The sequence below is a fragment of the Cercospora beticola genome, chromosome 6, assembly GCF_033473495.1.
Source record: "Cercospora beticola chromosome 6, complete sequence".
NCBI lineage: Eukaryota > Fungi > Ascomycota > Dothideomycetes > Mycosphaerellales > Mycosphaerellaceae > Cercospora > Cercospora beticola.
The window spans coordinates 255,728-280,914 of NC_088940.1; the positions used below are offsets into that span (position 1 = coordinate 255,728).

Below are 25,187 nucleotides of genomic sequence, written 5' to 3' on the forward strand. Positions count from 1 at the left end.
CCGCACTACTTGCGCATGTTGTTGTGGACACAGCGGCGACTGCCGTAGCTCGGGCAGTTGAATGGACCCACTCTGATATTCTTGGCACCTCCGCGGCGGACTCCATCTCCGCCAGACAGCATTGGAGTCGACATCATCGAACACGCACACACAGCATGTTTGGCCCATTCCGACCCAGTCAGCCGCTCTCCGGTGGTCTCCTATGGTGTGTCAAAGCGTACTCGGCCACATAGCTCCGAATCTGACGAATCCAGGAAAATCCCATGGCGACTTTCATCTCCTCAAAAGCAGCGCCATCGCCAAAGGCTGCGACGCGTCGATAGCGTAGTCGCAGTTCTCGACAACGCGCTGCGCAAACAGCAAAACTCCTCCATCTCACCGCAATCAACATCCGCATCCTCAGAAGCTCCGGCTACCGTCTCTACCTCCGAAGGCACAGCAACAGCCGAGGAGCTCTCCACAACAGCAGAAGGGCAGCGCCTCCTCGCCGCCTCAACACCAAAGTCGAAGAGTCTTGCTGCAGTAAGACATGGCAAGGGACCCAAGCAAGGCGACTGGGTGCCCTCGACGAATCCAGTAGGCGTGCCTACGCCTGGGAAAAAGTTATTACGGGATGTGGTGCGAGAGACAGGAACGACAAAATTGATTGAACGATGGAAAGCAGAAATGCCAACGGAAGCGGAGATGCAGCCGAGGGACAAGTACAGCATGTTCGACAAGAAAGTGAGAGGGTACAGAAAGGGCATTCATAAATTGCCCAAGTGGACGAGGATGAGCCAGAGATTGAACCCACCAGGTTTCTAGAGAAAATGTGGAAAATACAGGCATACAGCGCGGCGTTCTTTACTTCGGGACACGAGATGAGGACACATTGCGCCGGACTTCTTTGAGAAGCCACCTGAGGAGTCCTCAAGAAGTGATTGAGCAAGTGTACAATACGGTCGGACATCGCACACTACGACGACTTTCATCGGTTTAAGCCGGGACACGCATTTGCAGGTGCGGGTGCGACGCTGGGGTAATTCATACCTCCCGAATGGTTTTCGGAACCGCACCTACAGCGTGAGCACCGGGTTCAATGTCACCACTGCCGACGGACCTGGTATTCGCAGCAATACGCTGCCAGTCAGATCTGTACACAATGCGCGACAGCTTCATATTGAGCACGCGAGGTTTCTACTCCGCGACAGGGTCATGATCGACGACCCCGACTTCGGCGACCGTCGTGAATGAGACTCAGGACACGCCGAGTCGAAGATGTACACCATACTGGAAATTCGCGTGTTTGCACCCAGCATAGAAGGGGACGAGTCGATCAGCATCCGTGAATACATTGACACGGCAAACTCAGGACTGTATATATATATCTTGGCGTGAAACCCACATAGTGTATACCAACCAGCACGGGAACGATTCTCACATTAGCACGCCAGCAAATATCAACAGGCCTTCCAATCAACTCATCAAAGACGTACTAACCGCTGCCAATGCCTACCAAACCCTCAGACTTCAAGTACCGGCAAGGAGACGGTGTCCATGCTACTCTGCGCATAGTTCAAGAAGCGATCGCCCAAGCTCAATCCGATTTGCAAGAGATTCGCCAACAACGAGCCGAGCTCAAGAAGCAATTGATGAGCATGCCCAAGACCGCGAAGGGCCGGACTCAAATGGCCGCTTTCATCGACAAATTGCATCGCAAGAAGGAAGCTTACAAAAAAGACTTGGTGGAAATGCGAGAGTACAGGATGATCCTCGACAGCTATGACGAAAACTACGATACCGAGAGAGCGCTTGGAAAGGGGAGGGCCATCGTCTACGAGAGGCGGGTCAGAGAGTGGCAGAAGCGCGTCGCGAGGGAGGCTTGAACGAGAATGACCCGTCGAACAATATCGGCTGCGAAGCGTGAACGAATGTGTCGGAGAGAGGCCCGAATGGGACGGGTGTGTGGCTCTTTTCGATCAGTCGACACATTCGCTTCGCGCCATATCAACGATCAACGCATCATGAAGACATTCGCTACGAACAACTCCGGCGTCCGGATCCTTCTCCGCTCGCTCGCATGCATACAATGATGCGTGTGAACAGACCAGCCAAATGCGCGATAGATGAACTGGATCTCGATTGCATCTATGACATGCACATCATCAAACGACATGCGAATAATAGGCCAAAAGCGATCTACTCAAGGAATGTCTTCCCTCTCCGGATGAAACTCCGACGACGCCATGGCGACTACGACTACGACTACTCGCCTCACTCCTACTAGTGCGAAAGAACTCAAGCCATCCTATGTACTTCCCATTCCGGTATACCGTTATCACATCTTGCAAGCTGCAGCTTTTCACTTTCACATGCTCATTTTCCACGAATCGGCAAAGTTGACATCTTTTTGTCCTTCTCGTACTTTTGTACACCGAAGCAGAACCGCGCGGAATCGTTAAAGCGCAGCTACCCGACCGACGTCTATGTGCCAGTGCCAGTGCCACGCTTTCCCTCCCTTGCATTGCCAAGGTAAACAACCAGTCAGCAGATCAGAGTACTGTATGCGGGTTGCCGTTGCCGTCGTCATGGCTTGTACTCTGATGCCCACGTTGTGAGTACATTGCAATTCAGCCGCGATCCTTCGATGGTGTTCTCTTTCTCAGCAGGTGTATTGTGAGAAGACTTCGTCATGATGCAGAGGTGTTGCTGGCATATACCTGTATGGCCCGCAACTACATGGTCGTCTGCGGGTCGTGTCCGACTTCATCCGTATATCTTCCCACTTCCTCTCCACACCACAGCCTGCTTCCACTCATTAGTTTTCTTCGGCAGGATTTCTGATACTCCGGGGACTTTGTACTTGTGTACCACGGTTCCCTGCAATGTAAATTCTACTCCACGCCGACCGTTGACCGACTTGTCACTTCCTTCCTCAATCACATCACATTCCTTCTTAGCCGCGCCGCCCATCACCCTGCCGTGTGACATTTGTCTTTCCCGCGCGCGCGTACAATACAGCTATCATCCAGCCTCCGGAACCAAAGTTCAGGACATGCAGTATGGTACAGTACAGCGCGGCGACAACCACGCGGGAGCAACAACATGGAAGACCAAGTACCAACCCCATGTCGATCCCAACCACAAAGATCTACGATCCTGTTTGCTGTTTCTGGAAATCGCGAATGGTATTTCTACTTCTAAGCGGTGTAGGATGGAGGTACATAGCAGGTTGTCGAAGGACTGGATGGAAGCTATAGCTCTCTAGCCAACCAACCAGCAATACTGCATTGCTTCGAATCCAGTAGAACGGTACGGTACCGTATTTTTTTTTCAAGCAGTATGAAAAGCGTGGGGGTTTCAGTTGCAACTCTGCTCTGTCTCTTCATAGTACAACTGCGATGATCTAAGAGGTAGTGGCTGAAGCTTTTTCTATGGTATAGACGCACAATTCCTTCATCGTGCATATTCTTGTCCACGTGGACATCATGAATTATCGTGACACGATGCCTCTTGCTTGACCTTCTTGACATTTTTGAACTTTCGAAACTGTGCCGATTGCTAAGTCATCATTGCAGTGGCCAGTCAGCTATTCCTTACCCAGCAGGAGGCACGGTGTTTCTGCATGCATGCATCAACGAAATCCCATACCATATCATAGCAGTAACCATCGATCGTCAGCCTCACTCCTCCCATCACGCCAGCAGACCGTGATCCGAAAAATCTTCGTCCACGGTATGTTGTCCGCAACGACACCGCTACTATGATGCTCTTCTCTGCCTTCCACCTCACCAGCCGTCGTCGCTACCATAGTTTTGCCATCACAGTCTTTCTTGGCTCGGGTTGCGGGTGCTCATCATGATGATGGAGGAAAATACTGTGGTAGAAGGAAGCGAGAGCAGGAGAAAGTGGGGGAATACCACTGCATTGCTGCGGTTTGTGAGCGCGTGACGGGAAAGCAGCATACAGCTTTGCGCAGCTTCGCAGCTTGCAGGATGTTGTGCTCGAGCGGTTCGCGCTGTCGGTAACCAATTGGATTGCAGGATTCTACATAGGCAGTTTCAGTTATGTTGACAGATTTGCGATGATGTTCATAAGGTGATCGTTAGCAGAACGTTGATGTAGAGAGGAAGAAGAAGGGAAGGTGTTCCACTAGCCAATTCATTTCATTTCAGTCTATGCGTATTTCATTCCACAGTCAACCGAAAACAAAGGTGGTATCTCTCATGCAATTATGCCCAACAATGCACCGAGGTGCAGAAACCAACGCCCAATAATAAAACCCATGCAACTCTGCCAGCCAGTGACGTTTGCGAACAGCAGAAAAATCGAATCTCAAAAAAATCACGCCACATCTCCTTTCGTATGCATATGACAAGGAATCCTTTCGCCAGTCTGTTGCAGTAGCAGGAATTTGATGCCCTTTCGTCATGCAGAAAATGCGACTTCGTCCCGCATCCTTTCCCGAATCATCGATCCAATGCAATAAAAACGCCACACAATGCAATTCTTAACCACATTTGGAAATGCAAAAATCTTTCTTGGTACACAGTCTGATGGCTTGGTAAAATAGCTTGCATGTGTATTCTTCGCTTCAATACTCATGCATGCTTTGCGGTACCGCGTCACCGCCTTCGGCCCCGTTGCTCGGCTTCCTGATGTTGCACACGGGGCTGATCGTGCTGCACAGATGCGAGCTCAGCTCTGCGCTCGGCTTCGGGATCTTCACCGACATCGTGGAGCTGCCAGCTCGGTCGTCGCCACACGTGGACCTTGCCGGACATGGTTCTGTTAAATCGCATGCCTGGGCGTTCCATTTTGCGAGCTGCACGTCTTCGCTCACGCGCGCGTTCCACGAGGTAGTCGATGGGTAGCTCCTCGTCGTCTGAATCTGTCTCGTAGTCATAGTCGTCATCGTCTGAAAGTTCCTCTGAAGGTGCGAAGGCAGATTGCAGGTAGTTGGGAATACTGGGACGAGGTGCATGGCCTCCGCAATAGTGATCGATGTCGAAGTCATCTCTCAGTGTCGGGGAGTTGTCTGGAGTCAGATGCGGGACGTCTTGTGCGAGTGGCGTCCATGTCCGGGCTCGTGTGGGATCCGAGTCTGACCGGTTTCGTTGTACGGCACGCTGCAGCGCGGAGGCCTGACTGGATAACAGGCTCTCCCATCGGTCTGGCACCGATGTGCGTCGTGCTTGCGCTTGACGTCGGTCCTGGTGGAAGAGGGCAAAGTCGGTGATACCGGCGTCCCACTCTACCTCTTCGGCGTCGTCATCGGAGTCCTCAGCCCAGTCTTCGTACTCGTAGGCCATTTTGGCAGGTGATAGAAAATGTGACGCTGGATCCTCGTTGATTTCATCCTCGAACGAGACGGTTCGCGGTGCTTGTCTGGGCTGAAAAGGCATCGTGTCGTGTGGCGTGGGTGGTGATGTTGTTATACGTTTCTTGTCTGCATTAGTGGTGCAGTGCACGGTCGTTGGTGGCCACGTCAAACTTCTCCCGCCAACAATAGACTCGAGGCTTTGCTCGGGCAACGTGGGCGAAGGCATGGCTAAGTAGTTGGGCGCTGGAAGTGCAAGAGATGTGGTTGGAAGATGGCCGAGTAAGGCGAAGAGGAAGGCGTGGGATAGGCAAGCAGATGCGCGAGTGGTGTAATAGTGCAGATCGTGTGGGAAGAGAAGCGCCGCAGTTCAGGCGTGAGTTCAGCCGGGACGATGCGATGCGCTGTGCAGGAGAAGAAGGCGATCGTGGACGTGGACGGTCGAGAGACGCAGGCCCGATCCGCCGTCCGACCACGAGGGACGGTGCGTGGTGGTGGTGAGGAGCTGGGCGACGACACGTCGTGCGAGGTCGTCTTTACAAGTAGTCTGGGGAGGTCTATGCTGGTCGCACAGAAGGAGGGGCGGCGGGCGATCTGGGTGCAACAATGCAGCAGCTGCAGGAGGAGCAGCGACAGGCATCACGTAACTACGTAAGTACATAGTGCTGCAGGCAGACAGACGGCACACACAGGCACAGTCATTCACGCAGGATGCAAATGGGTCGCCGCCTGGTCGGAGGGGCAGCGCTCGTGGTGGCTGCGTCACTCAGTCATCGCCGGCCGCATGTGATGGACTGACCAAGCAGTCATCCGTGAGACAGACGCCTTCTCCCAGAATGCCATGCCATGCCATCCACGGCTGCCAGAACAGAGGCGAGAGGGTCGCGAGAAAGAGGCGGGCGGGCAAAGCTACGCATCCCGCGTCAGCAGCAGTCCAGCACAAGTGCATTGTGGGCGACGTCGAGCTCGAGCGCGCGGTGGCTTGCACGAACAGCTGCAGGTACTCGACTCCCGCTGCCTGAATGAGGCATCGGCCGCGCCTGGCGCTCTCGCGATTCTGGCGATGGCCTGCAGTAGTGTGGGCCTCTGCTGCTCCGACTCGCGCGCGTCTCTGTCCTGCCTCCCTGGAAGTTCTGTGCATCATCCATCCCCAAGCGAAGTGCGAGTGCAAGTGCAAGTGCGAGCCAGTGCTCGGCTGGCGCCGCGCGGGACGGCGCACGGAACCATCGAAGCGCAATTGATTGTGGCTGGACGTGGTGTAACCTGCTGTTCTTGATGCTGCCTCATACATTATTCCATCTCTGGTCTGTGGATGAGGCGACCACAGCGACGCGCTGCCCATTGCCAATGTCATGACCGAATAGCGCATGGCAGACAGGACAGCATCGCGCAACATCCAACCACGCCTGCACACGTTCGACGGTCGAAACCGCCAGGCCGGCTCTTCCTCGCTTCGACCCTGCGGAAACCCCCACGAAAAGAGGAGAGGAGGCCCGCTGATCCTAACATCACCTCCTACCACCACACCGAGCACACCCTCTCCATCAACCCGCCGACCTGAGCCTCGTTCGCGACGCGGACACCGGACTCCTGCCCGCCTCCAGCGCAGCATTGCAGCCAGCAGAATTCATCATGATTCATCGTCATGCGCAAACTCTCCTCTGCCGACAGCAGCGCAATGTGGTTGTTTGTCCCGTCCGCGCCCGAATGGGAAGCGCCCGCCACAAGGAATGAGGGCGTGGGAGTTGGCTGATATTCCCTTGCGGCTGACAGCTGACCACCATGTGATATCTCCTACACCGACACCTGCCTCTGCGGCACCGAAATCTACCTTCGCGATGCTCCTTGAGCCGCAAGTGGCGAACCTGGCTGCTAGCCTGCTACACGAGCGGTGAAACATCGTCGCACCCTAGCACACCCTCCCCCGGCAGTGCCTAGCAAAGGGTGCGTATGGTCCTACGCGGCACTCGCTCCACTGCAGAGAAACCGGTTATGCCAAAGTGGCAAATGGCAAGTGACCCTCTCTCACGACTGAGACATGCGTCTATACCAGGAATCCGCCGGGGTCTTCCACTATAGCGCGACACCCTCTCCACCACATCGCCGGAATCCGGCATACCTTTCGAGGAAGCTTACACCACCTCTTGCAGCTTGATGACAACCTGTTTGGGACGCGATCGACATCGCATAATACCTCACAGCGTTGCGAAGATGTGCGAGGCCATCGCTGCGCCTGTACCACCTGTCTCCCAAATCCAAGTCCACCTGATTTGGCCAGGTGCATAATGGAGCCGCGTCAGATGACAGAATACAACCACCGCGCCTCCGCGACTGACCCTCGCGGCCAGCTTTTGGTGCCTCGAATCGTGGTCAGACTGCCCTATGCACCCTTCCGCCTTCCTTCGGCCTCGTGGCATGTCCAACCACAATTCATTGTCCGTTCACTCCATTTCGTATAGCCTCTTCTTATGGTGGAGAGAAAGGAATGTCATGATCATACTATACCGGAACTCCCGCGAAACATCACTCTAATCCGCTCCCAGAACATTCGTGTGGGTGTGATGTGAACTGTCAACACGCTCGTCCACCGAGATGCGCATCAAAGAGCTCGCCATAGGCCTCTCCATCTGGACCAGCAACCATCCATCTCGCAAAGATCTTTCCCTCAGGACGAAGCACACACACCTCCCTTTCGCATTCAGCCTTCGCAGATCAGGGTAATCAGGATCCCAAATTTGGTCAGCTAGCCCTAGCCCTGCACACTACAGGAAAAATAGCGAGACCCTCCTGCACCCCAGACCCCTCCATCTGCAGCCCTGCATCCCACCACTCACTACCCATTTCCTACACCACACCCTGCGTCCGTATCATGCGAACGGCTGACTCTGCCTACATTCTTCCCTCCGAGGAGCGCGCACGCTCAGCTCAGCAAGCTGATTTGTTACAACTACTTCAGCTACAGCCACTCCCTCTACGGATTTCGCCTTCTTTGAACTTCTTCGACCTATCAGGTTTGAGAGAATGGACTTTCAGCTAGCCAGTGATGGCTGCTGACCACCTCTTTGTTGCACTTGTTCGCTGGAAGGCAGCCACTATTTCGGATGACAGTACACTATACCACTTCGTTCCGTTGGCAAGATGTCTAGCTAGTGCTGAATTGTATATTGTCACTGCTGACCCCCAACAATTTTTGGCTATCACACTATCACAGCTGAACAGCAGGATTGAGAGATTTTCGAGCACATTCTTGCTCGTTCACTAAGGCTCTGTGAAGCGATTCGCCACTCCATCGTCTCTCACTCAGCTCGCCACTTTCACACCACCTCATCCTCGTCACCAAACCCCATCCCATTCTGTCGTTCCGCCCGAGCATCAGCAGCAGCCATTCTCCCCAAACTCCCCATCCCCGGCTCATCCTCTTCCACCCCATACTCCGGCCTCTCCTCAGCCCTCAAATGCTCCGGCAAAACCGTCCTACAAGTCAACGCAAACCTCAAACACCCCTCCGGAACAACTTTATGTTCCAAATAGCTCTGAATCTCATACCCCTCCATCAACACAATATCCCCATGATTCAACGTCAAAGTAACCAAATCCTCCGCTTTCTTCGTCCGTTTTGCGAAAATGCCGAGTTCATGTGGAAGTTCTTTTCTGCGGGTTTCGTAGGTGCGTTTATCAGATGTGCGCAATTCTTGGATTTCTTCCCAAGCTGCGAGGCGTTTGAGATACATTTCTCTTCCGCCGATGGAGACTGGGACTGGTTTCTCAGGTGTCAGAATGCCAGTCTTGCTGCATCCGACGAAGTGTTTGGCTTTCATGCGGAGCATCATTTTCGCTTTGCTGCCGAGGGACATGGAGGCGATGCGAGGGCCGAGACCGGTTTCGCCGTCGTCGTGGTACTCGACTTTTTGCCCTTCCATGTACGCGAAGATAAGCTGTTCGTTGAAGTCGGTGTGGCCTGCAGGGGATGAGAAGTTTTTGGATGCCCAGTTGAGGTCTGCGCGACATGCTCGGACTGGCCAGGGGGCGGAGGAGAATGGCAAGCTGGAGCCGCCGGCGACGAACTTGTAGGGCATGCCATAATTGACGCTGAAGGCTGTCATGAGGTCGCCTGGTTCGGTGGGTGCTGCTGTCGTTGTTGTGGTGGCTGCGAGGGATGGTCGGCCGCGTGCTCTCTTTGGTGGTGACGGCTCTTCCGCCTCGTCTTCGTCTTCGCTGTCGTCGAGGTTGTTCTGTGCCTCGCTGAAAAGTGCTTGCGAGCCATTGAGCATATTCTCAATGATAGAATCGTCTACCACTCCTGCATTCGTCCCAAGTTTGTGCGCATCTGGGGTTGCTGTCAATCTGCCTGGAGAAGCTGTCTTCAACTTGAGAGTCGTAGAGCTTCCTGTTCCAATAAATGGCCTTCGCTCCAGGTGCAGATCCATCTCTGGATCATCCTGTCTCTGCATTGCATCGAACATCTCATCAGGTCCTCTAGATGCTGAATTGATTTTCGAGTTGCTGATTGCATGAATCAGCTTGCCATTGATTCCATCAAATGTGTAGGTAAAGATCTTGAAGCCCAGTTTGTTGTGCTCGACTGTAACTTTGACACCGAGATGCTTCGCATACCTGTTGCGAGACAGCGTTGGCCCTTCGCCCGTGCTATCCCAAGGCTGGTGAAGCATTGCAGGCTTGACTGTAATGTGCTTAGGAAAGTTGGAGAAGTCACACTGCGAATTGTCACACGACCACCCTCGCCATAGTCGCCTAGGGTTGCAACGTCCGCATTGTGGACAGACAACACCTCGAGTGTTGATGTTGGTCAAGTTATCGCCCATGACTTTGCCGCTGTCAGGGATGGGTGGCCGTACACTGAAAGGCTCTTCTTCATTCTGCCATCGGGTTCGGTGGAGGAGAAAGGCAGGATTGAATGCAAGATCACTAGAAGGTGAGTCCTCACCCAGCTTCCAAAATCTCCCACAAGCTGAGTTAAGACACATCCAGCCATTCAAGTACACTTGTGGTGATTCGTTATTGCAGTCCTGGCAAATTTCCTCGGTTAGTGGCCCAGCAACATCCCGATCCACCTCAGTAACGTTCTGCTGTGATGGAGCATGCCATGCGCGCTTGTTGTCCCCCAGTCGCTCAAGGCGGAACTTCACAGTCGTCCAGGCTTTTCTCCCCTTGCCCAGTGTCTTCTCTTCCCACACTGCCACGGGCTTGTACCATCCAAGCACGCAGTAACGATGCGGCATCTTGCATAGTGCGCCAGCGTTCTTGTTACCACAAATTACCACAATGGGGTTTTGATGTTCAATGTCGTTGAGCACAGCCTGGACTTGGGCGTCGTCCAAAGAATGGTGTTTGGCCTGCAGCAGTTGCCCACTTGCATCAGCCTGCATACCACCTCCTGCTCGAGCGATGATCACATCTGTGTCCATATACTCTCGAGAATTGCCAACTCCATCGTAGAGGAAGGCATAGACGTGGCCGCTGTTCTGGTAGCATCCGCTCTGCGGCGACTTGAAATATGGCACTGTCTCGCAAAGAGCTTGTCGGCTCTCTGCCCATACTTCAGGGTGGCCTTGAGGCTCTTCCTTGGAATCGATGGGTCGACGTGCTGTGAGCTTCCGAGACAGCTGTATCAATTCTGGTATTGCGGGTGGCTCTTCGAAACCCGCCACAGGGAACTCGCAGCTTTGAGGCGTGTGTATTGGAGTCGCAAGAGACTTGCTGCCTGGCGTGCTTTCTGGAGTGGGCAGAGCAGTTACTCCAGTCGTTGTTCCTGCTCGGAACTCTTGGTGCGTAGCAGTCATCGCAGACCTCCTTTTCGGCTGCTTCGATATCGCAGTACTGAGCTTGGCTGGTGTTACTCGAAGCGTAACTATGTCACTCGAAGCTTGGAGGCTCTTACTGGAGGAGCTCCGTCTCCTGGTCTGCTTTGGGATCGAACGTTTGTGGACATCATCTTCAGCTGAACGCTTGCGCTTCCTATTCCTGCCGACAGAATTCTGTGTCGAACGTCCTGCATCTGCGTTGTCCTGAGTGGCTGGAAGGACGTTCCCGTTATGCTTCGCAGTTCTTGGGTTGCTTCTGGCCACGATGATCACATCATCACTCTTCTCCTCTTCGCGTGGCATTTCAACAAGGTCACCAAACCTCTGAATTGGTTTGAGCGATCGTCTCGGTCGCGCGTTTCTGATTAGGGTTTCCACTCCAGATTCAGTAGAGCTTTGTGGCATGTTCACGAGAGAACTAGCAATAACAGGCGTAGAATCCGTCAATGGCAGGTCCTGGAGGTTGTCTGCAGGAGCAGTTTGTGTATCTGTATCGCCTCTAGGCTCCTTGGCGTAGACCCTCGTGCCCATGAAGATATCATCTGGGATAGGCCGCAAGTCAATGTCGGATGGTGCCTCGCTGAGCGGACTCGACACGTCTGTGTCTCGCTCTTGTTTGGCGTTGTCTGGTGTGCTCGGTCGCTCTGGAAGGTCTGAGAGTTTGCTGGTCTCACACATCGAATCTGCCATCCCGCTTGACCTCAAGACAGAGTCGCCTGCTTGCTCCGCAGAGTCTATTTCGGACTCCTGATTGCAATTCGGAAACGAGTGCGAAGCGCCTGATGCCAAACTTTGCACATGCGCTTCTGGCAGGCGGGCCGTGTGTGAATCATCGACCTCGTCATGAACCTTATGCGCTGGAGAAGCAGGGGCAGAGGACTTATCATCGTCTATTCGAAGCTTCTCGCCCGTCTCTTGCTGTGCAGCTTCAAGTGTGGCTACACGTTTCACCACTTTGCCAAACTGGACTGCAGGTCTCCTTGCTGCAGGCTGGCGAGACAAAGAATAGACTCTGATTGACTTTCCATTGCGTTTCCCATCCCTCGCAGATCCTTTTCCGCGTGCAGTCCGTTGCGGGTTGATGGTAGTCATGGACTGCAAGTTCGCCCGATTTGGCTCAATCGTGCTGCTCGGCAGTGACTCTGCATAGTTCTTGCGCTTGTTTGCATTGCGAGCGGAACTGCGTTCTCCTGGGATAAATGGACGACCTTCAGCTGATGTCAGCCGAGCATCACTGCTGTGACCCAGTTCCTTGGGCGGCATGAGGTGTTTCGTCGGAGGTGTTGACTTGGTCACGATGCTGAGTTTGGAGGGTTCCAAAGGGAGGACAGCGGGTACGTCACTGCACTTGCTTCAGTGCTTGTGTCGTGAATGCCTCAAATAGCCTTTGGGTGCCACCGTCTTCAGGGGCGCTTGACTTCCAGAGTAGGACGAAAATTGAGGGCTACCTCTGGGCGCTGGCCTCGCTGATGTTCGCTTGTGCGTTCTCTTGCCGACAGAGTGCGAAAGGACTGCCCACCGGCGTGGACTAGCGGTGGGTTCGAATAGGTCGTGATGTCAGTTTCTGTCTTGCTGGACATTGATGCGTGAGCATTGGTGTTTGCCGCGTCGAAGTGACATTCGAGGTGGTGTGCAAGGGTCAATTTGAGTTTCGCGGAACCATGCGGGCGACAAGGGTTCAACGTTGCGCCGCGCATGATGAAGTGAAGGTAAGTATCAAGCGAGCTGCCAAAGGTTTCTAGGTGGAAGGAACATTGCAAAGTAAAGCTTTTGTACTACAGGCACGGATACGTAGACCAGATAGCTAACTCGCAAGACCCTCCTGTGCCCACGCTGTCTCGCAACGCAATAAGAACCTCCGCCTCTCCCGAGGTGACTGCTTTCTGCATTCTCGCAGGTGGCATCATACACCTATTGGTACAGAGCGTTGCTCTAGCAGTTGCGACAGTTCGAGATGCTCATGATCCGAACGCGCTGAGATGAGCGCGCCACATAAATGCAAAGCCACGCTGCATGGGTGGGTGACAATAGGCGATGAGCGCGCGCCGCCCATTCATTGCGGGCCATTCCTGCCCAAACCAAGGGCGTCCATCGGAACCATCAGAAACAAGCACCCCGAGATGCGTTGAAGGTCTGCAGGATCGATGCATGTGCTCACTTCACGTTCTGCTTCTGTCTCATTTCTGAGCTCGGAGCCAATGCAGTCTAGCTGCTGTTTGCTCAGATCATTGCAGAACGCGCTGCCAGACATTAGTGTATAAGATACAACCTTCAGAATAGCAACGAGATGTTGAAATGTCCTCAGTCGTCAAGGAGCACAACGCGGGTCGGATCATTCACGAATGAACGGCGATACTCGGCAATGCGCTGCGCAATTAGTCCCGCATCTCTACCAATGTTTGTTGTGCGCAATTCTCTGATGAGATTCGAGAGACCTTCCTTCCATCGCTTGTCTTCTTCAGGATTGCGAGCAGGAGTGCGCTCGGTGCCCATCAGTCGAAGCAAGTCGTTGTCTGTGACATTAGTCGTCTCGGGTCAGTGAGCGCCGCAGAAATAATGTAATGTTGAACGGTTGCCGCTGAAATGTGAAGAAAACTAAAGAAACAACACGTACCGTGGAGCGCCATCTCGTGGAAATGTTGGTAGCCGCAGTTCGGAACGTCACATTGCCCACGCTCAATCTCGAAAGGGCACACCAATGCATCAGGGTCGATTTTGTGGTTGAAAGTTAAGCTCTTGAAGCCGCCTGACACGGTGTTAGTATATTCCGGGTGGTAGCGGTAGTCCTTGAATCGCCGCAAAGGGCTCTCGTATGGTGTGTAGCGTGATGCCTGAACTTGGTCATTGCGGGTCGTGGCCAGACTGCTGTCGTCTGACACAGCTTGCAACTCCGGCGCGAGGTCTAAGTCGTCCAGAGGGTCATTCGATCCCAAGCCACTTTCTGAAGAAGCCGCGGACATCTCTTGTTCGGATGAAGACACTTGCGCAGAAGGCTCGGCCCCACTGTGGCCTGATTTCCCAGCGTAGACTTCGTCGTCGTCATCGTCGCTGTCGTCGGAAGACTCCTCGGATGTATCCATAGCCTCGTCGCTGTCGACATCGTCCGGTGCGCTGGAGTCCTGAGCAGGCGGCTGCATCTGAACCACGTTCTCGTTCATATGCGCAGGGGGTTCATAGATGTTATCTAAGTCGTCTTCGTCCTCATCAGCATCGTCGACAGCTCCACCGTCCGCTAGAGCAGCCTGCGGATTGAACGAAGTAGTGGAATTGTCGTACTCTCCGCGCGCCGCAGCGTCGTCGGTGGTTGAAGCCATTGCGTGTGGATAATCAGCTGCGTCTTCTGGGACTACACCATCGACGCGGCTGTGTAGGGATGATGACGAAAGAGTGGTTGCCTGAGAGTCCACACGCGGCGGTAAACGGGTGTCCTGGGCCGGCTGATGCTGTGAGGCCTCAGTGCTGTCACCGTATAGATCTTCATCATCGTCGTCGTCGATCTCGTCCGCAGTCTCGTTCGTAGCGAGTGACACTGGCTTTGTCGTCGTCACATTTGCTTTGCTCTGTGCTTCCGTGTTTGCTTCACTGGTAGGCATTGAAGGTGTGATAGCATGTGCAGTCATGGGACTCCCAGAGTTGTGACCAGCTCTGAGCGCTTCCAGTTCTCGCAGTCGGCGTTGCAATACCTCCTTCTCCTGAGCACGGGCCAGCCTGATTGCGGCAGGATCAGCAGGCGAGACAGCAGTTGCAGCCTTTGAAGAGGCCTGATCATTCTGTTCGCCGATAGCGAGAGTAGGGCTCGCACCGTTCGGCGTTGATGTCGTCGGTGTTCCTGACAGACTCTGCAGCTTGCGCCGTTTCTCTTTCTCTGCAATTTGCTGCTTGAAAGCCTCGATCTCTTCCAACTTACGTTTATACGCACTGGGCGTGCTGGGAGAGGATGTTGCAGCCTGCGAGTGGCTTGGTAGCCTTGGTGCATCTTGAGCTGAGGGTGCTGATGGGTTAGGCTGGGTCTGCTGCTCATCGTCGGAACTATCGTCGATGTCCATATCATCTTCGTCGTCACTACTTAATGCAATGATGCAGCGGTCGTCGATGGAGGCGCCCCCGCGGTCGCCAAAAGTCTGGTTTGAGCCAGCTGCATTGTTGCCATTGACAATTCCGATAGCGGGGGGAGAAGTGACGTCTTTTATCGTTGGCACAGCTTGATATCCAGCTGCTGCACCGGTTGCGCTAGAAGGTTGCGAGACTGATTGGGGAGCGAACGACGTGAAGAGGCCAGGGAGACCAAAGCTTTGCTTGCTGGGCGGTGATACCAGTCCGGAGGCGGGTGCTTGATGACCGTTGCTGTCGGGAGCTCGGGCGGCGTTTGCGGCTGGTGGCATCGGTTGTTCAGTTGCAAGGCTGGCAGCAGCCTCTACAAGCCCAGCACCAAGTCCACCAGCAGGCGGAGCGCCAGAGCTAAAAGGCATCCCATTCCCTGAAGCGAGTTTGTTCGCAGCTGCATCGTTGGCAAGTTTGGCAGTTTGTTCTGCAGCTCGCTTGGCCTTAATTGCCTCTAGTCTTCGACGCACTTCCTCAGTTTTGTCCTTGGTCATGACGCCGCTCTTAGGGGCAGGTGGTGTGGCCGCTGCGGAAGTTGATATGGAGGCCGAGGGCTGGTTGGTTGCGACACGTTGAGCTTCAGTCGCTTGCGGCACGGTTGGCTGCGTAGATGCTGTCGGTGTGACCGATAACTTATTCGCTTCAGTCTTCTTTGCCTTCGCTGCCTGCAACTTCGCCAGATACTCGCTTCGATCCTTTGGCGCGGCCGGTTTCACCACCTTTGCCGGTGGAGCTTTGGGCGCAGCGGGTTTGGTTGTTCCTGTAGGAGTGTTACTGCCGGAGGGGATGGGCAGGTCGAGTTGGTTGTAAATGCGCCGAAGCAACTGCTCTTCATTCACCTCTCGACGGATGTCGTCGTACTTGTATCCTGCCTTGTGCATCTCGAGCACGAAGATCTTGCTTGCAGCCTCCTTACTTGGCCTGGGAGAGACATTGGTGGAGGTGCTAGATGTAGCAGGAGCCTTCCCATTGAGGGCTTGAGCTCTAGGAATTGGCACAAGGGATGGTTGTTGAACCGCAACGGGGCGCAATTGTTGCTGTTGCTGTTGTGTTTGATGTTGATATTGGTGTGACCCACGCCCGCTTTCTGGATCTCGTGGTCCCTTTGGAGGTGTGCGCAGGAATCCCCGAGCCTGCGGAGTGTCTGCGCCGTCCAGCTCGCCGTCTTCAATCTCGCCGTCTTCTTCTCCCATCTCAATATTTCGATTGCTCGGCGCGCCTGACGCTCGCGTATTACTAGGTTGCGCTCGGGGGTCGATAGGTGCTGAGACAGTCGCTGGGATGGGGGTTACTGGGGCGGGAGGCATGGGAATGAGGCCACTCTGTAAGGCATGAAAGATGGCTCCGAGCTGCTCTGGAGCAATGCCTTGCAGCGCGGCGAGTACTTCAGGCGGCAGCGCAGGCATGCCAGCGGCTGTCGATGGCGGTGGTGCGTGACCGGGAGCAGGCGCGCCGTTGGCAGTGCCATTGGGGGATGTCATCGACCTGTTCTGTTGCTGCTGCTGGTTGTATGATGTTTGGGAAGCGGCGTGCGCGCCTCCCCAGGAAAAGGAACCGTTCGACATGTCGATCAAGCGCGCGCGCGAAGGCAAAAAGCTGATGTGCTACAGGCTACGAGCATAGTCGCGACGACGCTCACTTTCCAATCCGCGTGTGTCCAGCGGTTTTCTCGCGTTTCGACAGGCTCTTTCTCGAGAATGCGCTTGGCCAAATGCTGCCGATGAGACGCGTGTGTATGGGAGATCGTGAAGTCGATGGGCGATGGCGATGGGCGAATGCGATTGCTTGACAGAATGCCGCTGTGGCCGCCGGCAACAACTCTCAGTCGCCGTGAGCGTGAACGTGAACGTGAGCGAGCCAAGGAGAGGCTTTCGCTTCGACGACGCTTCTGATGCAAGGATGGCGTCGGCGCGTGCGGCTGCGAGCTCCGATCCTGGACGCGCCTTCCCCAATTCGGAGAAACCAAAACAACAGTCGAGAAACGACAACGGGCAGCTCCCAACGATCAAGTCGTTTGCCTTGCATCGTCCTTTGCACCTTTCCCGACTGTACATACGCGACGACGACGGAGACGGCGTCACTTTTTGATTCAGTTGCGACACCCGATGCACGAATGACGGCTGATGCGCGTTGGGTAGAGAGACGCGTGGAAACACAGCACACGACACGACACGACACGCCGCGACCATGAGCTCGCAGGCGCCCCATGGCCCTCGATGGCGCAGCAGTCCCTTCGGCGGCGGGAAAGATGCAGATTCAACATCACCAGGGCCGCCGCCCGGCCACGCTCGCAGCAAGTCGAGCATTATGCAAGCAGGCCACTTGTCGCCCACCAAAGACCATCTGCGAAATAACTCCCTCACCGATTTTGGCCTTCCCGGGATGAGCAGTGCGGACTCCAGGAGGCTTCGAGCAGGCTCGGGCTCGGTGCGAAACACAACACCCGCGGGCACCTTTGCACCGCAATTCATCAAGAGTGAGGATTTGGACAGCGCGGTGGAACGCGTCAAAGGCATTGAAGGCGAGAATGACTTCTCAGGCAAGCGCTACGTCTGGCTGCACGATCCCGAGAGCGCCTTTGTGCGGGGATTAGTGGTTGAAGAACTGCCCGAGGGCATGCTGCGAGTGCAATGCGACAATGGCGCGCAACGAGATGTGCCAGAGGACAGCGTGGATAAGGTCAACCCTGCCAAGTTTGACAAAGCCGACGACATGGCAGAGCTCACGCATTTGAACGAGCCCAGCGTGGTGCACAACCTCCAGCAACGGTACCAAGCCGACTTAATATACACTTACTCGGGTCTCTTCTTGGTAACGGTGAATCCGTACACACCGCTGCCCATTTACGGCCGGGATTACATCAATATGTACAAGGGCAGGAGTCGCGAAGATACCAAGCCACATATATTCGCCATGGCGGACGAAGCCTTTCGAAATCTGGTCGATGAAGGTACGAATCAGTCCATCCTGGTCACGGGAGAATCTGGCGCTGGCAAGACGGAGAACACGAAAAAGGTCATCCAGTACCTGGCAGCGGTAGCCACTTCTGAGACTCCGCGAGGCAAGTCCGGCGGGAGGCAGCTTTCGAATCTCTCTGAGCAGATTTTGCGTGCCAATCCGATTCTCGAGGCATTCGGTAACGCTCAAACTGTGCGAAACAACAATTCTTCTCGATTCGGGAAGTTCATCAGGATTCAATTCGGGCGTTCCGGTCAGATCGCAGGCGCTCACATTGATTGGTACCTGCTCGAGAAGAGCAGAGTTGTGCGCCTCAACTCCCAGGAGCGAAATTATCACGTCTTCTACCAACTACTGCGCGGGGCGAGCTCAAGCATGCGACGAGAGTTCATGCTCGAAGGATGTGACTACGAGGACTTTGAGTATACCCGGCGTGGTAACGACACCATTTCAGGAGTGTCTGACAAAGAGGAGTGGAATTCTCTTGTCGAGGCTTTTCACGTCATGAACTTTTCAGAACAAGACCAGCGATCTATCCTACAAACCATCGCTGCTGTCTTGCATCTTGGAAACATAACAGTGATGAAAGAGACCATCCGAGGCGACCAAGCCGCGCTGGCTCCTGAGGCAGAGAAGTCTGTTGCACGCGCTTGCAAGCTTCTTGGAATCAGTGTAGAGCCCTTTGTCCGAGCGTTGTTGCACCCTCGCGTCAGGGCTGGTCATGAGTGGGTGGAAAAGGCGCAGACTCCTGAGCAAGTGCGTCTCGCGATTGATGCTCTGGCTAAAGGAATTTACGAGCGCTCTTTCAAGGACCTGGTTGACCGCATCAATTGCCAGCTGGATCGCTCCGCTGCTGGCGCATATTCCGATGACACCTCCTTCATTGGAGTACTTGATATCGCGGGTTTCGAAATATTCGAGGAGAACAGCTTTGAACAGCTGTGCATCAACTACACCAACGAGAAGCTTCAGCAGTTCTTCAATCATCACATGTTTGTACTAGAGCAAGAAGAGTACGCGCGAGAGCAGATTGAATGGAAATTCATCGATTTCGGTCGTGACCTCCAGCCTACCATCGACCTCATTGAGCTGAGCAACCCAATCGGCATTTTCTCATGCTTGGATGAAGATTCGGTAATGCCAAAGGCTACGGACAAGACTTTCACAGAGAAGCTGCATTCATTATGGGATCGTCAGACGCCTAAATACAAGAGATCTCTGCTCAAGCAAGGCTTCATGCTTACCCACTATGCCGCTGAAGTTGAATACTCCACAGACGGCTGGCTAGAGAAGAACAAGGACCCGCTCAACGACAATGTGACTAGACTTCTGGGCCACTCAACCGACCACCATGTTGCTGGTTTGTTTGCAGACTGTGCAGAAATCACAGAAGGCGAGGGTGCTATGCGAAGCCGTGTGAAGAAGGGGCTGTTCCGCACTGTCGCCCAGCGACACAAAGAGCAGCTATCCACATTGATGGCACAGCTACACTCCACGCATCCCCACTTCGTCCGATGTATCTTGCCAAATCACAAGAAGCGTCCAAAGCTGTTCAACAATGCATTGGTACTCGACCAGCTCCGGTGCAACGGTGTATTGGAAGGCATTCGCATTGCCCGAACAGGTTTCCCCAATAGATTACCATTCGCAGAGTTCCGCGCACGATACGAGGTTCTGTGTCAAAACATGCCCAAAGGATACATTGAGGGTCAGGCTTACTGCAAGCTCATGCTAGAACGGCTCAACATGGATCGCAGCTGGTATCGAGTTGGTCTTAGCAAGGTCTTCTTCCGCGCAGGAGTCCTCGCTGAGCTGGAAGAGAAGCGCGACGCTCTCATTCGTGATATCATTATCCGATTCCAGAGTGTGGCTCGGATGTACGTCCAGCGGCGGATATACAAGAAGCAACAGTATCGCGCAGAGGCAACTCGAGTTATCCAGCGTAACTTCCAGGTATATGCCGAGCTCCAACAGAATCCCTGGTGGCAGCTCTTCGTTCGCATGCGGCCACTGCTGGGCGCTACAAGACAATCGAACGAAGTGAAAAAGCGTGAGGAGGAAATCAAGCTCTTGCAGGAGAAAATGCAGCAAGAAGAGGCCCAGCGCGCAAAGGTCGAAGACGAGCGCAGGCGTGCAGAGGCTGAGATTCAGAAAGTGCAGCAGACACTTGAAAGCGAGAGAGCCCTTGCTCTGGACAAGGAGGAAATCTTCCGAAGATTGCAAGATCGCGAAGCTGAGTTGATCGAGAAGCTGCACGGTGCACTTGAAGACCAAGAAGGTTTGGAAGATCAGCTCGAGGAGCTGATGGATGCTCGCAAACGCACTGAGCAGCTGGCCGAGGAGCGTAAAGGGCAGCTGGAGCAAGCAGGTCAAATCATCGCAAAACTGGAAACCGAAAAGACGGATTTGACCGATCGCATCGCTGAATTAAATGCGCACCTGGAGCAGGTGGAGAAGACCAAATCTATGCGCAGCGAGCAGGAAGAGGCATTGCAACAAGAAATCCGCATGCTCCAAAGTCAACTGAGTCTTAAGGACCGAAAGCTGCAGGACCTGGAGGCCAAGCTCCTCAAGAACGATCAAGATCTTGACCTCAAACTGGCGACCGCAAACAAAGATCTGGGGAATGCGAAGAAACAAGTGCGTGAGCTGCTTGACGAAAACCGATCGATTCGTCAACAAATGTCCGACCTGTCAGCGTCTGCAACGAGCTACGAGGATCTCATCAAGCGGAAAGACAGCGATCTGGCCATTCTGAAGACGGACTTGAAGCGCTTCCAAGACGACCGCAAGCGATTCGAGGACGAAAAGCAGAGCCTGACAGCGCAACATAGCAGCGTTCAAAAGCGGCTGCGCGACGTGCAAGCTGAGATGCAAGCTATGAAGACTCAACATGCTCAACTTGAGCGTGAGGCGTCGGATGCCCGACGGGCACTTGAAGAGCAGACCTCCGCAAATGAGCAAGTGGCAATGCTTGAAGCGCAGCTCCACGACGTCAAAGGCGACCTGTTCCAGACCCAGACTGACCTTAGCAGGGAACAGCAATCTCGCGACGATGTCAAGCGCATTGCTGCTGCCGAGTATGGTGATCTCAAACGCGAATACGACGCGTTGAACGACTCGAAGGTCACCATCGAGAAAGAAATGTATGCCCAGTCCGACCTGACTCGCAATGCCACGGCCGCCCGCGAGAAGGCAGAGCAAGATCGGAAAGACTACCAAGCTGAATTGCAAAGCCTTCGCAAGAAGTTCCTCGAATTGCAGGAAGCAAAACTCGAGTGCGAAGCTGAGGTGGAGCGAAATGTTACCCAGCAGGCGAACGAGCGACATGCTGTCGTGCGTCGAGAACTGGACGTAAGAACACAAGAAGCGGAGCACGCAGAATCTGAGCGTGCTCGGCTGGCAGGCGAAGTGCAACGTCTGAAATCTTTTATCGCAGAATCGGAGAATTTCAAGCTACACCACGATCAAGAGAAGCAACGTCTCGAGCGCGAATTGGTTACAGTCAAGGGCCGATTAACGGCATCCGAGAACGACAACCGTGCATTAATGAACAAGGTGCAGCAGAAGAATTTGGACATTGCCCGTTCCAACTCCAAGGTCAGCGATACCCATCGTGGCAAGATTGCCCAGTTGCAGAATGAGAAGGCGAAGTTCGAGGAAGAGGCGAAGAAGCTGCAGCGCCAGCTTACTGATTCGCAGCTCACAATCACTTCTCTTGAAAAGCAGAAGGAGAAGCTTAGCCTGAGCCTCGAGGATCTCAACCATGAAGTCGAGCGGGAGCACAAGGCCACACGAAACGCAGAGCAGCAGTCGTCGGCTGTGAGCTTACAGCTAGCGGAGGCAAATCGAAAGCTTGAGACTGAGCGAACGATGCGGTCTCAGGCTCAACAGAACAGCAAGACCTTGCAAGGCTCCCTAGACGCGGCTCATAATGAGCTGACCGAAGCACATGGCCATTTGAGGTTGCTGCAGAAGATTTTCGATCCCGAGAACGGCAAGCTGCCTGCCAACCTTGACGGTGCAAAGCCAGACATGCAGAGGACGATTGATCTCGCTCAGAAGCTGGATTCCTCTGAACAAGCCTTACGCCTTGCGACTGAACGCTTCTCTCGAGCCGAATCTCAGCTGGAACAGCTTAGATCACAGCACCAGGAAGACATGCAGGAGAACGACAACCGCCATCAAAATTCGAAGCGTGCCCTGCTGGAGGAGATGAACGCAAGCCAGGTCAATGCCCGATCATCGCCTAGTAATGTGAGGCGAGACTTTGAGGGTCGCAGGGTGTGGTCAGCGGCTGCCAATGGTGTGTCGACCCCTACCAACCAGCGCCATATCAGCAAGGAGAGTCACGATTCGGCACGTTCTGATCGCACCACGGATACTTTCACGTACAACAACCGCATGGATCTCGCTGCTGAAGTGGATATGCTCCAGAACCAGCTGCAAATGTCCGAGATGAAGAATGCGCACTTGCAGGCCCAGGTTGAGCGAACTCCAGCAAAGGCCGCGTGGCAGGAAGAGAGTCCTTCAATGCGGCGTGTGCAGAAGCTTGAGCGGGAGAACTTCCGCCTTCACGACATGCTCGATGACTCTGCGAAGAAAGTGTCATCGCTGGAGCAGAGTATGCGTGCGGGACAACTTTCCTTCCAAGAAGTCCAGACCAAGAGCCACGAAGAGTTGTATGATCTCATCAACTCGCAAGAACAATCTCGCCGCTCCCTGCTTACATCCCACAACGCTGCTATTGCAGAGCTGACCGATGCTAAGACGGCATTCGACGAGATTAAGCAGTACAAGGCATCTGTGGAAATTGAGCTGCGTGACGCAAAGTCGGAGCTCTCTGACGTTCGATACGAGCGCGAGCAAGAAGCAGGCAACCATGCGCAGCTTCTGCAAGAGTTCTCCGACTTACAAATTCGACTGGACGCCGAAACTTCAAGATGCGACGATCTCAATGCCAGCATGGACCTGTACAAAGCTCGTGCGGATGAGTACTTCGAGAAGTTGGAGCAGGCTGAGATCGCAGTGTTGAAGGCATCACGAGCAGAGCAATTTGCAAAATCGCAGGCGAAGGAAATGGAAGAGACTTGCGCGACGATTATGTCGGAACGCAAGGAGATGGACGCCCTTGTCGAAGATCTCCAGCGTCAAGTACAGCAGTTCGAGGAGAGAATCGAGGATGTTTCGACAGATCTGGACAGCGCTCTTCAAGCCAAAAAGAGACTACAAAACGAACTCGAGGACTACCGTTCGCAGCGAGCTATGGACATCGAGGACAAGGAGTCTTCGCTCGAACAGACAAGAAAGAAGTATCAAACCGAGCTGGCTAGCCTGTCCAACGAGCTAGAGGTAGAGCGAGACAATGTGATCCATGCTCGAGGCGAAAATGGACGACTTCGTGACGAGCTCGAGGAGTTGCGCAACAAGTGGGACGACGAAGTCCTCAACAGTTCGACTTGGGCTAAGGAGAAGTCTCGCCTGGAAGTGGCGCTGCAGAGTATATCAGATTCCCGAGACGACGCTGTCAGTGCCCACAATGATGCCCAAAGCAAGGTTGTCGAGCTTCTCGGACAGGTTCGTGCACTGCGGACAAGCGTGGATGATACCATTGCCGAGCGTGACATGCTGCTGAAAGAAAAGGCTGGTCTGCAGACCCGCCTCGCCGAAGCGGCTGAACGCCTGCAAGACCTATCGGACAATGGCTCTCCATCGAAGCGCGCGGTCGCCATGTCCGACAAGGAAGTGCTCGAGCTGAAGACGAAGCTTGCCCAGCAAGAAGACATTGCGGCAGCTGCAGTTGGCAAGATGCGACGAGCTGAAGCTTTGGCACAAGAGGTGTCCAAAGACATCGCCACGCAACGCGAGAGCAGCGTCCAGCTCCACAAGGAGAAGGCCGCCCTCGAGAAGAGTGTCAAGGATCTCCAATTACGTTGCATCGAATTGGAGACGAAAGGATACACCAGTGGCAGCCAGGACGTTCGATATCTCCATGGCAGGATCCAAGAGGTAAATTATTTGTAACTTTCTGTGAAGCCAGTGAATGCTAACACGCTGCCAGCTCGAAAACCAATTGGAAGATGTCGAAAAGTCACGCACGACCGAAGCACGCAGCGTGCGCAACGTAGATCGTACCGTCAAAGATCTGCAGGTCCAGATTGAGCGACGCGAAAAGTCTCAGCAGATGCTTCAGGAAGATCTCAACAAGTCCCGAGACAAGATCTCCCAGCTTCTCGAGACTATCGATGAGCTCCAGCAGTCGGATTCTACCGCACAACTTGCGTCCAAGCGCGCCGAACGTGAGCTTCGGGAAGAGCGCGAGAAGAACCTTCGCCTTGAACGAGAGCTTGAACGCATGGGAATCGTTTCGCGGGCTGACCGTGAAAGCGTGAGGAGATCCGCGACGTTAGCCAACTTGAGTGATGCAGGCTTCGGAGCAGACCGCTCCAGGAGGGGCTCTTCCGTTGCTCCAACTCCGCCAGGTACTTCTTCTGGCGACTTGAAGATTGAGGTGCCGCAACGCAAGAGTTCTTTGTCAAAGGGGTTTTTATGAGTGTGAACGGCGCTATGGAGGATGGAGTTGTACAAGATACTGTTGATACTTTCGGTCTGAGGGGTTCGATGAGTACGAAAAGAAGGGCCAAGCTAATGCTCAAGAGCGAGGCTTTCTTGTGAGAATGATGGTCGAAAGATACCCTTGAGTGTTTGAGCACGGTGTGTTTGGCGCTTCTTGTTCTTGGGGCAGTGGCGGTAGGGTCTGCTGAATATTCGGGTCTGCTTTTTGGGTCTCGTTTTGGGGAAGAAGCACAGCATCATGAGTGGGTGGTAATCGGCCGGATCATGATTGTATATTTGGTAATGACATGAATGAATGGCGGACGACGATGAAGACATGGTTTCGTGCCAGCTTGCGCCAACTGAGTCTCATTGAATGTAAGATCTCGCCCGAACATCAGAAACCACAAATCATCAGGAACGGTTTGCAGTCCCATCGGACCTTGGCCTGG

The 25,187-nt window shown here is 54.1% G+C and overlaps 6 protein-coding genes across 6 annotated transcripts; 3 read left to right on the forward strand and 3 right to left on the reverse strand.

The window, feature by feature from the left end:
• Positions 1–155: 155 nt before the first annotated feature.
• Positions 156–804, forward strand: RHO25_009226 (mitochondrial 54S ribosomal mL60 domain-containing protein; the record flags this gene model as incomplete). The annotated part of the gene is made up of 2 exons (XM_023600774.2): positions 156–205; positions 255–804. 2 exons carry the CDS (start codon positions 156–158, stop codon positions 802–804), a joined length of 600 nt encoding a protein of 199 aa, XP_023453206.1.
• A 683-nt stretch (positions 805–1,487) lies between these two features.
• RHO25_009227 (uncharacterized protein) lies at positions 1,488–1,865 on the forward strand (the record flags this gene model as incomplete). Its single annotated transcript, XM_023600775.2, has 1 exon — positions 1,488–1,865. The coding sequence occupies one exon, from the start codon at positions 1,488–1,490 to the stop codon at positions 1,863–1,865; it is 378 nt and encodes a 125-aa protein (XP_023453205.1).
• A 2,739-nt stretch (positions 1,866–4,604) lies between these two features.
• On the reverse strand, positions 4,605–5,528 carry RHO25_009228 (uncharacterized protein; the record flags this gene model as incomplete). Its single annotated transcript, XM_023600776.2, has 1 exon — positions 4,605–5,528. The coding sequence occupies one exon, from the start codon at positions 5,526–5,528 to the stop codon at positions 4,605–4,607; it is 924 nt and encodes a 307-aa protein (XP_023453204.1).
• A 3,085-nt stretch (positions 5,529–8,613) lies between these two features.
• Positions 8,614–12,384, reverse strand: RHO25_009229 (uncharacterized protein; the record flags this gene model as incomplete). Its single annotated transcript, XM_023600777.1, has 1 exon — positions 8,614–12,384. The coding sequence occupies one exon, from the start codon at positions 12,382–12,384 to the stop codon at positions 8,614–8,616; it is 3,771 nt and encodes a 1,256-aa protein (XP_023453203.1).
• Positions 12,385–13,422: 1,038 nt separating this feature from the next.
• Positions 13,423–16,787, reverse strand: RHO25_009230 (uncharacterized protein; the record flags this gene model as incomplete). The annotated part of the gene is made up of 2 exons (XM_023600778.2): positions 13,423–13,634; positions 13,736–16,787. The coding sequence occupies 2 exons, from the start codon at positions 16,785–16,787 to the stop codon at positions 13,423–13,425; spliced, it is 3,264 nt and encodes a 1,087-aa protein (XP_023453212.1).
• Positions 16,788–17,409: 622 nt separating this feature from the next.
• RHO25_009231 (uncharacterized protein) lies at positions 17,410–24,733 on the forward strand (the record flags this gene model as incomplete). Its single annotated transcript, XM_023600779.2, has 2 exons — positions 17,410–24,189; positions 24,242–24,733. The coding sequence occupies 2 exons, from the start codon at positions 17,410–17,412 to the stop codon at positions 24,731–24,733; spliced, it is 7,272 nt and encodes a 2,423-aa protein (XP_023453211.1).
• Between the last annotated feature and the right edge of the window lie 454 nt (positions 24,734–25,187).